This window comes from Poecilia formosa, unplaced genomic scaffold, assembly GCF_000485575.1.
Source record: "Poecilia formosa unplaced genomic scaffold, Poecilia_formosa-5.1.2 Scaffold170, whole genome shotgun sequence".
Lineage (NCBI taxonomy): Eukaryota > Metazoa > Chordata > Actinopteri > Cyprinodontiformes > Poeciliidae > Poecilia > Poecilia formosa.
In genome coordinates this window covers 145,749-164,704 of record NW_006800109.1, presented here as the reverse complement: position 1 = coordinate 164,704, position 18,956 = coordinate 145,749, and the positions used below count along the sequence as shown (strand labels likewise).

Sequence of the window (18,956 nt, the reverse complement as noted above, 5' to 3'; positions counted from 1 at the left end):
CATCAGGCATCCAGACTGCAGGCCAGGGAAATCTCTACTAGCAGAAACTCAAAATAAAAGGTTCTGTCTGTTGTCATATTGCTGATGTTGGTCCAGATTCTCTGACATTGACGAACTCTGTATCTAAATCTCCAAACTTTTACCTTAAAGCAACACAGTGTTTCAGCTTCATTATGTGTTTTTGTCTTGTTCCCCACCGGGGCTTAGTTACTCTCATGGGACTCAAAGGTCAACTCAGGTCACTCAGTGGTTACAGTTTATAGCTATGGTTAGCAGATTAACACCAAACTCAGTATGGTTAAGCTCCTAGGTTTACTGTATCATCACAAATAAAAAGTAATAATAAAACCTTTTATTTAAAACATTGTTTTAAAACCAACAAACCATCAGCAACTTACAGAGATCAAGGAGAGGTAGAGCTGGGTGTCATCTGCATAGCGGTGAAACTGGATGTTGAAATGTTTGAAGATGAAACCAATGGAGGAGATGAATAATAAAAAGAAGGGCCCAGAACTGAGCCCTGGTGAACACCAGGAGGGAGAACAGAAATGAATGAACTGAGTGCGTTTAGAGGGGTGAGAATACAAATGGAAGAAAATCTTTGGTGGAGGATGGAGTGCAAGATGATGTCAAAGGTCACACTCAGATCAATGAGGATGAGAAGGAAAAGGAAACCAAACTCAGCAGTGAAGAGGAGATTGTTGGTTATTTTAATCAGTGATGGGGACAAAATCCAGACTGAAGCTTTTTAAATAATGGGTTGGTGGTTAGACGGGACTGAAGTTGGTATTTTCTGGCCCAGGATCTTTTAATTCTAGAAGATCTTTGGAGTCTGGTTGTAGAAACAAGATGATGATTCGGTTGGGATTCCTAACAGATTTTGGTGAAAAGGAACCTGAGCAGAAATGAGAGAGTAGCTGGTTTCAGGAGGAGACTAACAGGTAGATGTAACGGGGTGAGCGCAGGTTGTTAGGGTGAATGTTGAGGCTGTTTAGATTTTTTCTATGATAAAATCTGAATTCACAGGCTGTTAACCACGAACATGAGGGCCCTTGTTGCTGCTCCTCAGGTTACATTTTAATCTCTGTGAGTTTCTACAAGCAGATCTGAGCTCTCAATAACTTTATCTCCATAATCCGACTGAAAAACATTCCTTTCTGCCCTTATTGTCGACATGCACTCGTGTGCAACTAAAAAAAATAACTTTCTGATGAATTAGAGTGAATCCAGGGTGACGAACATTACAGTTTCTCCAACAACGTGAATCAGTCAGTGTGGGACTGTGTTTCTGAAGGAAGTGTCTGTGTAGATGGAGAAAGATGAAGGGCTGAGCAGGAAGACCCTGATTGCTGTGTGATGACAGAGTGGATGATAACGAGGACCCAGCAGAAAACTCATCTGATGTCAAAAAGCAAACAGATTAGGATCAATAACAAAACTCTTCCTGCGACTCCAGGAGAAAAAACAACCGGATGTTTCCTCACAAACACGGAGCAAAACTTTGTTGATCCTGAAGAAAGTCCAACCCAATTCAATCCAAAAATACTTTATTAATCCCAAAGGGAAATTTAAATGTTGTCATAACTCATAAGACTGAAGAAACTTCAAAGAATCGTTGTGGATCTCCAACAAATCTGAAGTTTGCTTAATGATGGTGTCATGACATGCCAACAGCTCCATATCTGAGCAGCAGGAATTATATTCCTCAGCATGAAGTGATGACATCATCAACTGCTAATCCAGTTTATTTCTTAAATTTTAATGGTTTTTATCTCTGATGAAACATTTCACACAATTAGTTGCCAGAAACCCGCTTCCTGTAGGCGAACCGCAGTAACTTGGAGTTTTTCCTCATTTATTTAGTTTCTCTGTTCGGAAACACTCGGAGATAAACACATCGATTTATCGCCTCCTGCAGGCGATTTGCTGTAACTGCTTATTAAACTGCATACATGTAATATCCTGGTAATTCTGACGGAAAGGTGTTGACTGAAGTCAGTTTTGTCATATTTTTAGGAACTGAAAAGTGTCTGATCTGGTTCTAAAAACAAAATAACTACTTTAAACTGATGTCTAGGCAAAACATTTTCACCAATTTTTTCTAACAGAAGCTTCTGGATCCATCCGATACTCCTGCCCTGGGATGTTCTGACACCTTTCTCAAATGTTCAGTCATAATGTTCTGTCTGATTTGTGAAGGGGAGGATACTTTTAAGGTTTTAGATGTGGCGCAGCGGTATGAGAAGGGGACAGAAGGTGTGAGAAATCCCTCTACTTCTGAGACTAAACGGTCTGATGATCCGGACAAAGAGAACAACACAATCTGGCAGGTTTTATTGTTTTATGTCACTTTAACAATGATCCCTATTTTTGCAGAGAGGTAATTCAAACCTAACCATAAGAAAAACAAACATTACTCTGGTGTTTACAAGTCCACACCTTCCTGCATGGATGACGGATCATCTGGGCAGCTGTGGTTCTGTTAGCAACCTGGTACCAACAGATGGTGGATTTCATCCAAAATTCTGATTTTTCTGGGTATTAAAGTTCCTCAGTGGTAATTATTTGTTAAAGCGTTCCCAACATGCGCTCCCTGCTGGACAAGACGTCCTGCGTTTTCAGAACAAGCTTATATAAATCAGTTTGAATCACCTAACGGACATAAAGTCACATAAAAAAGTCCAAGAACTTTATCAAATATGAAATATAACACATTCTGCTGGTAGGTAGTACTTATTGGAGCCATAAAGTTTTGAAACGGCTCCCCCTGGTGGAGGCAGCTGCACAGAAGACAGAACCTCTCGATACGAGACGAACTCCAAAGATCCAGAAAACGAACAGCTGAAATGACGGAGCTTTTTGAATCTGTGGTTCCAGGAGAGAGCAGGAGGATCCTGAGCAGAGCTGGTCAACTTCCTACTACCCAAGAAAGTAATCCAGTTACTTTACTGATGACTTATTAGTTACTTTTCATAATTGCTAAATAAAGCAATACCTTTCAGTCTAACTTTATTCGTCATTTAAAGTTTAATTAAATGAAACTGTTTCTTTTCAGAACTTTTGTTTTGCTCTTAACTTTATGTATTAAGCAAAGAAAATAGGAATGCAACATTTTTTGTTGAGTATTAAAACATATTCTCTGTGTATTCCACCATATTTGAAAAAAATAAGTTAAACCGTAATCAGCCCTATTCCACCATTTAAATAAAATTATTTTAATGTTTACACTCTTTCACTCACATAAATTACAAGGATGAAATCAAACAAATGAATTTAAATAAAAGTCCCTCCCTCCTGTACTTCTAATTATTAACATTGACATGTCTTAACAGTTGGTGAAGTAAAACATTTCACCTGTTTAGCAGGATGTTGTAGCATTGCCCGAGGGTTTCTGCGTTTTTATTCCTCAGATTTAAAGAGGAGTTTTCCCCTGGATGTAAGTTTTTTACACACGAAGACATTTTTGTCTTTAAATCAAACTAATGTTTGTTCTTCCAAACATTAAACGTTGTTAGTCTGAAGTATCAGTATCAGTAATTACCTTTTTCCAAATGTAGCTTTACTTTACTCATTTGAAAGAAGGAACCATTTTACAGTAATGTGTTACGGTCAATCACTGATACCTGCAGAACGTTGGCATCAAGAGAAGAATCAGAACCAGCAGCAGCTGCAGAATCAGAACCAGCAGCAGCTGCAGAATCAGAACCAGCAGCCGCTTTAATTCACATACAAACCTCTGGGTTCTTCCAGGTTCCTTCAAACAGACTCCCAGTTAAACCAGTGAAACAACAGAACTGATCCAGTCGGTGAGTATTGCACATGCTCGTATTGAGTCTGGGTCGGAGCGAACAGGAAGTTGGTTGGCCCAGTACTTCAGCTCAGTTGGGTCGTATTTCGTTGTAGTTCTTTATGACCCCAGAGAATCTGATTACACGAACTTCCGAGTTTCTGGCTTTGAAATCCTGCCACAGGTACTCAGGAGACAGAACCTTACTGGGCTTGTTCAGCCACATGTACCTGGACACAGAGACAGGAAATGACATCACCAGATTGTAGAACCAGGCCTGGCATCTGTGTACTTTACCTGCCTACCTGTTCAAGTGGCTCTCCTCCTGCCAGGCAGCCTCAATGCCTTCCTTGGCATCGTCTTCGAAGTTCTTGCGGCAGGTTTGAGCGAGCTGATGAACCTCGGCCAGGACGCCTCCGAAGGCGCCGCCGCAGTAGTAGAAGTCGCCCTCGCCAGGAGCCACGTAGGCTCTGGAGGCGGGCCGCCGTTCGTATGGGAACTTACTGCGGTCGTCTTTGTAGTACCCTGAAAAAGGAGGAGGGAATTCACTCGTTAAACTCATCTGGACTTAGAGATTTGAGCAGCCAACAACCTGACTAACATTACAAACAGGACCAAACACACTGAGGGAAAAAAACTGAAGGAGTTTTAACACCTGATAAACTGGAGACCAAAATCACAACATCTGTTACATTTTCAGCTGCTGTGGTTCTCTTTCTCACTGCATTGTATCAAATGAACCAAACCGTCTGATAAACCTGTTCTCACGCTGGCCTGTGGTGGCGCTGTACCAAGAATGACATCAGTTGTAGGGTTTCTCTTTTGTCTTCATTAAAAGACCATTTCTCCTGCTAGTGCTAGGCTAACCTGTTTGTTTTGGCTGTATTTACCCAGAATGCCCCGTGTTGTAGTCTACTTCCTGCTTTTGGAGCAGTCTCCGGTCCGCTCAGTGTTCTCATATGCATTCGAATCGCACCAGAATTCACTTCAACTGAACAGAGACCGAGGTTTGTAAGCTGACCGGACTTTGGTTACGCATTCACACCTCCTCAAATGAACTTTCTCGGCAAAAAAACTAGAGTTTGATTGAAGTCGACTAAGCAGAGCTGGTTTGAAAGCACCCTAAGAGTTGAGATGAAATTAAGATCCCTTAAACCGTCTACTTTGCCATTAAGGTATGACTCCTCAACCAACTAGAAACATTTCTTTCATGGTGAAATTTGTTTACTGCATGTTGTCCAAGACATATTTTCCCTACATGGTTAATAAAGTATATATCTATAAATCAGGCCATCTCAAACCCAGAATCCAGAATGAAAACTGGAAGCTGTACCTGGATGGATCACAGCCACCAGTTCTCCTAGAGACTCGGTTCCCCATCGACTGTGAAACTTTGAGTCCACATCCAAACAGAAGATGTAGTCCACATCGTTTTTGAGCGTCTCCTCGATCAGGGTCTGGATGATCTCCATCCTTCTGGCTGAGATTTCCTGCCAACGTTTGGAGTTCGGCACCGAACGCACCACCAGCTGAAAGATGAGAAAGATGAGCTGCTAATCCACAAAAAAATGCCCTTTCAAAAGCATGCATGCATCTTGATCTTCCCAACATTTTGTCATGTTACAACCTTAAATATCAATGTATTTTATGTGATTGTATGTGATAGTATGACATAGATGTAACATCCATGCCCTGTCTTCTGGTAATCTAAGATCAACTTGTTGACGTCTAAAATAACTACCTGTCCACCACCTACAAACTACAAACAGCTGCTCAGAACCTGGACATTGTTATGTAAATCCTATAACAGAGCCTAATGATATCATGTAATCCCTTCGAGTGTCATTTCATGTAGAACTTGCACATCATTGGGCCTTATGGGCAGGTTTTCAGTGTGACATATTGAATCCATTTATATCTGTAAGATATAATCCCTTTAAGTGAAGCGCCTAATTTCACTGGGCAGAAAACAGTAAACAAGGCTAATGTTTGTTGTAACCTTGGGCATGAAACTATACATTCTATTAGTGTTAACATAGTTTGTCTAAAAGAACTTAACGACTAACAAAGTCATTCAAAACCACTGGATGAGACAGTCAGTCAGGTTGAATGTGCTCCAGCGGCGCGCTCCTTTATTATTATAATATGGGAAATTGCTAATACTGGAGGACGGCGGGAAAGACACGGTATAAATTTAGTAGGCTTGACAGGTATGTGCCATTTGTGATCTAAACTGTGAATTCTTCACGTCCTCTGTTTACCTCTCTGCCAGCAGCCATTTTCACTTTGGGCACCTCATTCGGCTGGTCAGTGAACACATAAACCTTCACTTTGAAACCTACGAAGAAGTGCTGCTCTGCTGTCTCCAGGAAGTCCTTCAGGAACCTGATGTACCTGAACAGGAACCGCAATGATCAGAGGTGGAAGCAGACGAGAAACACCCCACTGTGACGTCACACTCACTTCCCAACAGCAAAAACTGTGGCAGCAACGGTGATGTTCCTCTTTTGGTAGATACTGTCAAGCAGAACCGGGTAGAAGGTTCCCTCCCAGACGACCGGCGCCAACCAGGGCGTCACCGACACAACGTCTGTCCGACTGCGATCAGAGAGCGACCGTTAGGGAAACCAGAGCCATGAAAAACTCAAACCAGCAGCAGGGGGCGATACTCACCCATGCGTGATGCTCGGCTGTGGGTATTTCAACCTGAAACACAGACAGTCAGTCAAATAAAGTTCATCCGACACTTCTGGAGGATTCATCCGACACTTCCGGAGGAGTCATCCGACACTTCCGGAGGAGTCATCCGACACTTCCGGAGGAGTCATCCGACACTTCCGGAGGATTCATCCGACACATCCGGAGGAGTCATCCGACACTTCCGGAGGAGTCATCCGACACATCCGGAGGATTCATTCGAGCCATCCGGAGGATTCATCCATCATTGCAAAGAGCATCAACCCTTCAACAGGGTAAAAGGTCTTGCATTCATACAAAAAGCAAGACAAAGAAAATGATGCAGAGAACATCGCTATGAACCAACATTTGACCTGAATTTCCTCAGCTCCTTTTCATAAATATTTATATACCAAATATTTCTTCTTTATACCACTGTGGTGCTCATTCTGGTTCCCTCCTGAACAGCTCAATTGATTTTGTTTTTTAAAATGAAGTTTAAAAGTAGTTCCAGTATAAAGCCAGAAGAGGACAGTGTTTCCAAACTGTTCCAGGATTTAGCTGTGTCCTGATACTAGAGAGGAATGTGAAGGTACAACAAAGCCTCCCTTAATAGGAGCGGACATCATCCATAAGCTGCAGAAACATCTTTCTCTGGCAAAAACTACAACTCCCAGTAGTTTGAGACTCTGAGCTGATGTTTTATCCAACACATCCGAAGCTGAAGCGCAGAACTCGTCATTACTTGGTTATATGACAGATTACAGATAAAATAACTCGGATTCATGGAGAGAAAAATGGCAAGAACAAAAACTGCTGGAGTTAATTTGGTAGATAAGCAAAAATATTTAGGTACAAAAGGTTGTAGAGTGAAGCATGCAAAGCCCAAAGGAAAACTTATGAGGAACTGTTCATCATTTTAAACAACATCAGAGTCTGAATCACTGGAAAGATGAAAACTCTACAAACAGCTGATGAATGATTAAAAGAATACAGAGGCAAGCTGCAGACAGTAATTTCTATGTCAGGTAACGTACGTCTTACCCATTGGTTGCCACCAGGTGTAGGTCAGGACTCCTGAAGAGGTGTCCATCCCCAGATCTGAACAACATGCACAAACATCAACACCAAGGTCAGGTAGAGGACAAGCTGACGGCTGAAACCTGCGTGATATTTGAAAAGGACCTGATGGGGATAATTTTAGCTGTTACCAAACTAAGTTTGAGAAGACTTTTAAAATATGAATTAGGCGTTTTTCAACACATAGCACAATTTTGTCTGATTTTGATGCTACGCTTGGCTGTACTAAACAAGAACAAAGCTTTTTGTGGTTAACAAACAGGATTATGATAATAAGTCAAACCATTGGTCAACAAGTCAAACCATCCATCAGCTTTACAGCTCAACCAAACATCCATTTGCTCTCACAACTCAGGTGACCTCAGTTATTGTTGCTAGCGTTGCTCAGTCAACTCATCCATCAACGCACTCTAGGGAGCTAAACAACCACTGAATTCCTCTCCTGTTCCTCGAAGTCATCTCACTTCTCATCCAAAAGGTTTTTTCAGTTCTGATCATCTATTTGTAATACAACAAATATCTTTATAAGCTTCCTGAACAAAACAGTTTGCATGGTCAACCCAGTGTCAGACTTGAAATAATTACAAGGAAAATTCAAGACTCAGTCTCTGTGAGGTCTCGCCTGGAACGTTAGCTGGAGATCGGCACCAGCACTTCCCGACCCCACTAAGGGACAAGGGTGTTAGAAAATGGATGGATGGTCTCTGTGAGGATTTGTGTGTTTTCTGAAAACCAACATTAAGCAAAGGCATTGGCATCATGAAACCTCCACAGAGAACCGTCGACTCTCGTCAGCTGATGTTCTGTCCATCTAGAACAATGACCTGGAGCGACTTGAACAATCACAGGAGCAGTTTTGAAAATAAAGACTTTTCCAGTCTGTTCAGTTTTATTTGAATTAACCGGAAAGGAAGCACACAGTTTAAAGGTGAGAGGTAATCCCTGAGAAAACAGGCTCTGATCCTTCTAATCCCCCCTCCACCCTCTGAACAAACCTGGTTTGTTAAAGGTGTGGAGATGGAAACTGGACTGAACTTTGACTGACTTGAACAAAGCAGATCTTTCTGAGTCTGAAACCACTAAACCCAGCAGGTTACCATCCGGTCAGGTGGATGGTATCCCACTCTAACATGGCGCTCTTTCTGCCGAGGATCTGGTGGGTTCACTGTTCTTGGGAAAGCCAGCTTCAGTGAAATTCCCAAAAAAAACTTCTCATTAGAGGAAATCCTTCTCTCTAGTCAGAACATGCTTAAAGTTCTAATTAATCCATCTACAATTTTGCAATTTTTGCTATCAAATCTGTGATTTTGTGGCTTTACTTTAGAATTATTTTCAAGGAATTTTGCAAAATATCATTAAACCTCTTTCAAAATCTACATATCGACCCGACTTGTGAATCTACTTGAGTTTAATAAAATATCTGAGGGTTTTGGTGTTCATCTGCTCCCACACTGGACACTGGAATTGCAAGCGCCACTCCAGCCAAAGTTTTGAAATCAGGTAACATTTCTCCAACTGAAGTGAACAGAAGTCGGTAAAACTCTTTGAACGAGGAGCAGCGGATGGAAATCCCACAGCATATGTGCTCATTCTGCAGTCGTGGTTTAGCTGCACCAGACGCAAAGTTTAAAATGTCTGCTCCAAGTGGTCTGGGGAGTGAATGGGCTGAAACGATTAGTCAAATTAATCATGATTAATCGATTAGTGACGCAATCCTCAACTAATTTAGTAATTGATTAATCGTTAACTGGAGTATAAGGATTCAAAAAGGTGATTTGCTGAAATAATAACAGAGCAGCAATTAAGACAAAACTGTACTAAAAACATTTTGTATTTAAGATTTTTTTTTTATTTTCAAATACTGTAAAAAAAAGCTCTATTAATCACATTTGCTGAAAGTCATTACATGAACAATCTGCTGAATCTGCTAATCTTTTTAACTGATTAATCAATTAATCATAATCATAATTAATAGAATAATTGATTACTAAAATGATCAATTTCTCAAATTGGCAGCTGCTTTCAGATTTTTCCATCACTGATTAAAAATCCAGTAAGAATCAACACCAATTATATCTTAACATTTGCAATAAACTCACAATTATGTATTAGAAAAAAATGTAGGATTTATTGATTTTCTGCTAATTTCACATAAAACTGGAGGAACTGTTTAATTGTTGTCACTTACTGAACCCTCTACAGCAAATTGCTAAATATTTGAAATATTTGGGTTTGAAGCTGACTGAGACAATACATGGAAGTGAAAAGAGAAAAAAAGCTGATGGTGCTGCAGCTCCATCTCCTTCCGTTAGTGGAAAATAACAGACTTTGCAAACATCTGCAAAATAAATGCTCTCCATTCAGCGAACTCCTCCCTGCTGCACAAAGAAAGCCCAGCAGGTCGGGCTTCATGAGACAGTGGACAGTCAGGAAACACATCCTGAGGAAAAACTCATCCATTCAGGATCACTGGTGATGAGATGTTATTTTTATCTGGATCAGATGTAAACAGATGCAAAGTTTCTTGAACTCGTTTGAATACCACAATTCAAAAAATTTCCAGAACTTCCTAAATATGTTACCTAAATTAGACATTTGCGGTCCCAAAGTGACCCAGAAAACCTGACAAACACACCAAACTGAACCGAAGTGAGGAAATTACTTTTGATGTGACTGGTCAGAACCAAGCCACCGGTTCCCCTCCACTGTTTACACAACCAGCCGATAAGGAAGAACCCTGAGGGAGTTCTGGCTCTGGACGTGTTTGAACCCTTTGGCTGGAGAGCTTTGCATCGACTCGGTCGTCAGGTAAACACCCAACCCGTTCTCAGAACAAAGGTCGCCTCTAAGGCCACGCCCAGCAGTGGCTGTTACTCACCGGCCTTCTGAAGAATCACAGAGGCCTTCCCTGAATCTGCAGAAACAAAAACGTGCAATAAGAACCTTAAAGCTTCCCTTTGTTACACTGAATGTTGAGATAAAGCTGAAGGGAGAGGCTGGAGTGGAAGAGAGTTAGAAACCTGTTCAGCGTTATTAGATGATGCAGATGAATCCCTACTTCAACAATCCAAAATGGATCTGAGAGTCCATGTTGTTTATTGGAGACTCCCACCACAGAAACACTATTTAAACTCGGTTTTCCTTTTTTTCCTTACGATTACTTAAAAATAAACCCAAGAAATATCAGTTCATCCAGTAAAGCTTTTCATATAGAGTGGGTGCACTGCAAAAAGCACAAAATATTACCAAGTAATTTTGATATAGTTTCTAGTGGAAGTATCTTAGTACACATTAAATAGGACAAAACTTCCTTAGAAGTAACTTTTTAGCAAGATATAGTAGTAAATAAATCCTTAATACTGATGTAAAATACTTGTTCCATTGGCAGATTATTTTACTTATGATTCTAAAAGTACCTTTTTTATCAATTACAGCAAATAATACAATTGCCTATTGTTGGAAAACAATAAAAAATTAAGATTTAAAGGAATTTACATCCAAATTTATACAAGAATAAAATCATCATTGATTTTATTTTCATATAAATAAAATCTGTCTCTGTTCAGACACAGAATGGATTTCTGCATGTTGAGACCAAAAGGAAAGAAAAGAGCAAATTCAGGGCAGAAAACAGGAGAAACAGAGATTATGAGTAAGGAACTACCTGTAGATCGGCTTCAGGTAGATGAACATCACTCTGTGGGTTCAACCACAAACAAGGAAATAGAGATCAGAAACCAGCAATGGGAAAACTGCCACGGCTGATGGGAAGCATGAAATCTTTGTTTTTTATCACGTGAATGAAGCTAGGAGCCTCCAAACCAGGAGAGGACCTCATTACCAGACATGAACATTTTAGAGCCGGAGCTCCTTTCTACACGGCGAGACACAAAAACAGGAAATGTTTCAAATGTGCTGCTGGAGCTGCAGTTTTGCACCAACAGTATGAAACACCAGATGTACATATAAGCTTAATGTGATTTTATTTATTTTTAATCACATTAGACAAAGTTCCTGCCTTGCTGTTGGTGTTGACTGCATTGTGTCAATCCAAAAGATTGACACAATAAAAAAAAAAAGTACATTTATATGTGTAGTGAAATATTCAGCTGATCCGAGTCTTTATTATTGTGTTTGGACCAGCAATGAATAATAAAACATCTGGGTTTATTTGAGTCCAGTTTTTTACAGTGCAACTCGCCAGAGGAAGAGCTCCTGAAATGGTTTGGTTCCTACTCATTTATGTACTTTTCTTTGGGGAAGTGAAAAGCTTACGATCGAATGTCATTTTCTTTTTCCTGTTACTTGTGTTCAGACAAGAAAAAACGCTTTCAGGGTGTCTGACTCCTCTGCTTTAAATTGACTGCAGTGCACTGAAGTGAGCGAGACATATAGGTACCGTTATGACAAAATTTAATCGGTAGAGTGATTTATGACCCTAATCATTAATTGCTTTTGATTTCTGGTGACAGGTGTTCATCCCTCTTCCCCCCAGATGTGCCCCCCTTAAATAAACATTCCTTTGACACCTGTTAATCCCCAAAGTTCAACATTTTTTTGACGGTTGTTAATCCCCAAAGATAAACATTCCCATCTTTGGGAACTTTTTCCCGCCTCTATGAATTAGCCAATAGAAACAGGTATCAGCAATGAAACATTTCTCTCTGGTAGGTGCAATTTGAGCCTGGCACAGGACATCTGTTTGTCAATGATTTAAAGTACAACATAGTCACAAAGGGGAGGGTTGATGGCACTGGTGCTCAGTGTGGATTAAAGTACAACACATTTTGAGTCTCGTTTGTGATTTCCTTCATGCAATCAAAAAAAAACCTGAACCTATAAGAACTAAACTCTAAAAGTTCCTCATTTGTACATGTATTTCTCAAGGATATGTGGCAGGTAGTAAACAGGCCTACATGAGGCTACTCAAATGTAACTTTTAGCTTTCTGCAGTTAAAATGAAAGACAAACTCTAACATCACTTCCTTTCCAGAATTTGGCCTCAGATCATTGTGAAGCTTTCAGGCTTCGGTGTTCAGTCTTTTTCCTGCTATTGAATCAACACTGATCTCCTCACTGCTTCATGCTTTCTCCAAAATAGTAAAGGTTGGTTTAAATACATTTGAAACTCAGATTTTTTCCTGTAACACTTGCTAATGTGATACATGTGAGTAAAAGTTCCTCATCTGTGCATTTATTTCGTAAGAATATGTGACAGGGACTAAACAGGCCTAGGTGAGGCTACTCATATTTAACTTTCAGTTTTCCCCAAAGTTGAAAGTTATTTTTTACACTGCACAAACACATTTAACCATCTTGCTCACAAGATGGGAAATTGTTTTGTTACCTTTAAAATTATCCACAACTTTTGCCCTTGACTTATACACTGTATGTTCCTTTGCCTTAATGATGCATTCTTGAAAATATTTAATTTGCAGAATCCTGATAATAAAACTTCAAAGGTGAACTGAATGATTAGATTACATCTAGACACAAAATATTCAACTGTTAATTAGTAATCATACTATGGAAATGACTATCAGAACCATAATTGGTAACACTTTATTTGAAAGGGGTTGAATAAGACTGACATGACACTGTCATAAAAACCTGTCATGAACATGAATAAGCCTTCATAAATATTTATGACTGTTGTCATAAAGCGTCATTCGGTAAATTATGACACTTTTAATACAAAGTTGACATTATTCAAAATGTCTTTGTTATGACAACTTGACAATAACCAAGAAATCATTACTGATATAAATTTGTTATAAAAGTATTACTGATTGCACTTTAAAAATTAGGTAACTTGATGTTATTAAAGGTAAAGTTTAAATAGTAATGATTTCCTGGTTAATGTCAAGTTGTCATAACAAAGACATTTTGAATAATGTCAACTTTGTATTAAAAGTGTCATAATTTACCGAATGACGCTTTATGACAACAGTCATAAATATTCATGAAGGCTTATTCATGTTCATGACAGGTGTTATGTCATGTTTATGACAGTGTCATGACAGTCTTATTCAACCCCCTTCAAATAAAGTGTTACCCTATAATTTTTATTGCTTTGAGTATCATGTAAAAGTTTTCCGAAGTACATCACACTTGAGGTTCAACATTCGCTGCAGCGCGCACGCACACACACACACACACACACACACACACACACACACACATTGCAGTACTCACCCCAACACCACAACCAGAAACAGAAGCACTGCCACAAACTTTAGGTTCATCGTCTTCGTCGGAGTCCAACAGAGTCTGTTCTGACGCCTCTCCGTCCTAAACTTCAAATCCAGCAGATTCTGAAAGAGGCTCCTCTTCACAGTCTATTGGAGGTCTTTAAGCTTCACTGGATTCCTATGTAAAGAGACCAGGAGATGTTTAGATCCTGCTGACTTGGACAGAGAGTGAACGGAGAACAAACAGTGGCGAGAGAGAGACGGAGGGAAAGAGAGAGACAGGGAGGAGGTTGGCTGGTAGAGATAGCCAGTAAGAGTTGCTCCCTGTTACTGCTTGTTAATGCCTGCAGATAGACAAAGCATTCAGGTGAGCTCCAGTTTTAACGAATAACCTGATTTTTTTCCAGGTGAAGCCCAGGTGTAATTAAACACCTATGCAACTTTTCTGTCCTCTTAATCATTCATCCTGTGGAATGTCCTGCTGGGTTTTTTCTGCCCCTGATATTATTCTGAAGTCCCATAAATGTCCAGACTGTTAGCTTAGCAGCTAATAGTCCCACCAAAGTGTTAACATGGAAAAAAGAGAACTCTTCGTGTAAAAACAGGTCTTTCTCTTACATGCAGACAGAAACCAGACAGCTTGAATTAATGAGAGACTTCTGAAACTACACTTCTGTTATTCAATCACCATAAAATACAAAACATTTCCTTTCTGATACCAACATGGAAACAGTGTGAACAGGACGTCTAATGTGTACAAACCTAAATCACTAAATTAACTTTAGTGCTCACCTGAAGACTGAAGACCAGAAAGCATCAATCAGTCAGTTTGACTTTATCATTTTAGTTTGACTTCAGAGCAAATTATATAAAAAGTCAGATCAGAACAACATCTGATCAATATCTTGATCAGACCAAACACTCTGTTCAAAAGCAGCTGAATTTACAAGAACACAGTTAGTCAGCATGTTCCTACACACTGACAGGACTTTAATTATCCCCATTTGGTGTTTATATATTCTGACTTAAATGCCAATAAATAAGCCTACAGAGCAGTGGTTCCCAATAGAACAGTTAGCATCAGCTAACTGTTGTAAAATTAGACATAGCTAAAAAGTACAACATGATAAAACTACACCACTCAATTAGTTCTGGTAGAACACATTTAAAGTGTTTTTTGCAATCCTAAGAGCCAAATGTAGCTATTTTTGTACAGTTTTGGCTGAATTATTGTTCTGAATATGTTGTTCTTTCAGTAAGTGGCTTTTGTTTGAGTCTGTATAGTCCAGTTAAAAATTAATTGATTACTAAATTAGCTGGTGATTATTTAAATGGATCACAATCAATTCAATTAATTGGTTCATTGGTTCACATTTATAAAAATGTTAAACTTGAAAATTGTCTCAAAATTACAATATTGTCTTTTTTTGCAATAATTTCTGGGTCAGTTTGTTGTCCAGTAAAGTTTGCAATTGTGACAGGCCTAACCACAGAGTTTTTAAATTAGACCAAGTTTTATTCAGATATTAGTTTATAGATATCTGAACATCATCAGCCTAAATTTAGAAACTCTAATATGGTGGAGCCACTTTTTCTATGCAAAACTCGGACATATACTCGTTTGATTAGGGATCAAAATTGCAACATTTGTTACATTTTCAGCAGCTGTGGTTTGCTTTCACACTGCAGTGTCAAACGAAACAGTTTGAGAAACCTGCTCCCCTCCTCGCCTGTAGGGGCGCTGCACCAAGAACCACTGAAGGAAATGACATGAAAACCTCCAAAGGAGAGACTGAGCGCAACTTCCCTCTTTATGAAATGAAAACAAAAATGGAGTAGCGTCAGATTTTGGCAGTTGCAGTATTTCTCTCTTGTCTTTGGCTAAAGACTACCAGCCATTTCTCTTGCTATCGTTAATTTAACGTGTTCGTTTTGGTTGTTTTTACCCAGAATGCATTACTTGGATCAAACATTTCAGGAAATAGAAACAATTTGGGTAATTTAAATTTTTTATTTGGTTCAAACTAGGTTGAAACAGAACAGTCCCTCTCAGAGCGATGAGGTGGAGCTCGATTTATGTCGTCCACTCTGTTAACGTTATCATAGAATAACATCGTTAACAGCGTCATAATTATATGTCATAAAGTTTGACAGTTCCAGGTACAAAGTTCAAAAAGGGTGAGCCAGTTGAAGAACAATGATTATTCTATTAAACAGACGCCTGCAGGACACAACAATTAAACCAAATAGTCAACATATCAAATAGTCAACATACCTACGATGGCATATTAAAGATGCTGTAGATAGAAAAAAAGGAGTAATAAATTACAGCCAAAAGAAAAAATACTTTACTGAAAATTTCTGAGATCCAAAAGTAAAAAATAAAAAAAATGCTAGAAAAATCTCAGAAATCTTGAAAAAAAAGTTCAAAATTTTCAACTTTTGAAACTCAAAAATTTTAACGTTTTTTTTCTAGAAGATTTCTGAGATTTGTCTGAGAAATTGGCATTTTTCTAGCAAATTTTTATCTTGTTTTGTTCTAGAAAATCTTACATAAATGTAGAAAAATAAAAGTTTTTCTAGCAAACTTTTAACTTATGAAACTCAGAAATTCTCTTGCTTTTCCTAGAACATTTTTGAGAATCTCCAAACTTTAAGGTTTTATAGCAATTTTTTTGACTTGAAAATCAGAAATTTGCTTGTTTTTTTCTAGAAGATTTCTGAGATTTTTGTTGGAAATGTACAGTTCCTTTGTGTTTTTTTGTTTTAGTTTTTAATACAATTTAAAAATAAAATCCATATGATTGGGGTGTTAATGCTAAAAAATAAAATCCACACTGCTAAATCAGCTGCATTTTGACAAACAGAAACTGAGAAGCAACCAGAACTGCAGCTGGTAGACTGCCTGTTATAAACTGGGCTTCCAGGTTCTGTTTGGTTCCTCAGTTAAAACAAACATGTGACAAAGTTCTGACCCAAAATTGCTGATATTTTCCAATACATGAACTCATCCAGTCCTGTTTGCTGCTCCAGATATTCTCACCGTTAAAGTCCGAAACAGAAAACATTCTGCCCCTAAAACGAACCACGACTGTCTCCAGGTCGACCGACTCAGAACTCCCAGAACGGCTGTTAAACTCATGTGCGCTGAAGGGCCTGTCACCATGGCAACGGCCATGGAGTCCAACGGCAGGAAGTCCCTTAGAGAGATTTTCAAGATAAATCAGAAACGGACAGAATCTGCAGAAAATCCGTGTATGGTTCGTTCTTTGTTTTTTTGTTTGTTTTTTTCCAGTTTCAAATTAAAATTGCATTAACAAAACAAGCATGTTTTTTTTTTTTTTTTTTTTTCGTTTTTAAAACGAAATTAGAAAAACGGCAATTGCAAAAATAAAAAAGGAGTACATTTTGGGGGGTGGGGGCTTAACTGCAATGGTTAAACCAAAGATAAGCTTTTATTTTGTTGTTAATTCAACGGGGCCTTATGGCGGAACCAGAAATGAAGACCTGAACTCCCGGCACATAACTTTTTCAGTCACCAGTAGTGGCGGTAATGTACACATGGCGACGCAAAGCATTACTGATTTCAGAGTATGTTTTTTCTCTCTCAAAAAGTTCGATAATCAATGCAGAAAACGGTTCAAGTGCAGCCATTGTCTATTATTTAGGAATGGTTTGTCTTTATGCCGTCTTCATCCACTGTAAATGATTTTTCTTTAGCGACTTACTTCATTTCCAGTATCGCTACATATTAAAACAACAACCGTATTTTATTTTCATTTAGATGGCAAAGCAAAACTCAAACGCTGTTGAGTTTCTATTAATTCGATTTTGCAAACAATGAACGAACCATACACGGATTCAAGAAACATCAAAACTACCAATGCACTTTTGATTTTAACATCTACTTAACCTCTCAGGAATCAATCAATTTGAGCCACTGCTCCAGTTTGGGGGTGACTGCCCCGAGGGCCCCGATGACCACAGGCACCACTGGGGTTTTCACCTTCCAGGCCTTCTCCAGTTCCTCTCTGAGGCCCTGGTATTTCTCCAGTTTCTCCTGATGCTGTAGTCATTTAGTATTGCTACATCCACCACAACGGCTTTCCTCTGTTCTTTATCCACCACCACAATGTCCGGTTGGTTCGCCATTACCATCTTGTCTGTCTGGATCTGGAAGTCCCACAGGATCTTAGCTCGGTCATTCTCCACCACCTTTGGGGGTGTTCCCCACTTTGATCTCGGGGCTTCCAGTCCATATTCTGCACAGATGTTCCTGTACACTATGCCCGCCACTTGGTTACGTCGTTCCATGTACGCTTTCCCTGCCAGCATCTTGCACCCTGCTGTTATGTGCTGGACTGTCTCAGAGGCCTCCTTGCACAACCTACACCTTGGGTCTTGTCTGGTGTGGTAGATCTGAGCCTCTATTGCTCTGGTGCTCATGGCGCGTCCCGCAGCGGTTGCCATGGTGCAGCGGCGTGACGTAACTCCGCAAATGTTACCTTCTCATCTTAGCTAAAGAAACACCACCTCTCTCAGGTGGGCTTAACCGGACTTCACGGAGAGACTCGCTAACCATCCCTACCCCGCTCTTTGACCTGCTGTTAAATCAGCTGATTTAAACACCGAAGAAGAAGTCAGACCCGAACGAGCACAGGTAGACTCACCTGTCCGCGTCCAGACATGTGATTGTTTCTTGTTGACCACACGCTCCGCCCCCTGAAGCCCAATTGATAATGCAGCTAACTGGGATTCAAAAGGGCGGGGCAATCAATCAAGAGGCGAAACGTGAGTACGTCAGCGTGTCCGCCATATTGAGAATGGCATTTTTGTTGCTGCTCAGAGAAACTGCGGTGGTGCATTGGGATTATTGTAGATAGAAAAGTACATTTAGATAGAGGAGTAAATTTCTGCCAAAAAACAAATAAAAACAGACATTTTTAGATTATTTCTGAAAATTTCTGGACAAAACAAGAACATTTCTGAGTTTGAAAAGTAGAAAAAATGTTAGAAAAATCTCAGAAATTTTGAGATTAATCTCTTTTTTTTGACAAAGAATTTGGGCATTTCAGAAAATTTCTAAAATTTGAAAATGTTTAAGTCTTGGAAATCAGAAATTTCCCTGTTTTTTTTTTTTTTCTAGAAAATTCCTGAAAATCTTTTTGATTTTTTTTTTCTTACAATATTTTTAACTTTCCAAACTGAGAAATTATTTTTTC

At 39.4% G+C, this 18,956-nt stretch overlaps 1 protein-coding gene across 1 annotated transcript; it reads right to left on the bottom strand.

Annotated features, from left to right (window-relative positions):
- Positions 1-3,098: 3,098 nt before the first annotated feature.
- Positions 3,099-18,479, bottom strand: LOC103146879 (globoside alpha-1,3-N-acetylgalactosaminyltransferase 1-like). The gene is made up of 11 exons (XM_007564970.2): positions 18,405-18,479; positions 13,739-13,912; positions 11,208-11,240; positions 10,422-10,457; positions 7,508-7,564; positions 6,461-6,493; positions 6,251-6,385; positions 6,049-6,181; positions 5,121-5,316; positions 4,093-4,312; positions 3,099-4,017 (listed from the first exon to the last, which is right to left on the bottom strand). The coding sequence occupies exons 2-11, from the start codon at positions 13,786-13,788 to the stop codon at positions 3,879-3,881; spliced, it is 1,032 nt and encodes a 343-aa protein (XP_007565032.1). The 5' UTR covers positions 13,789-13,912; positions 18,405-18,479; the 3' UTR covers positions 3,099-3,878.
- Between the last annotated feature and the right edge of the window lie 477 nt (positions 18,480-18,956).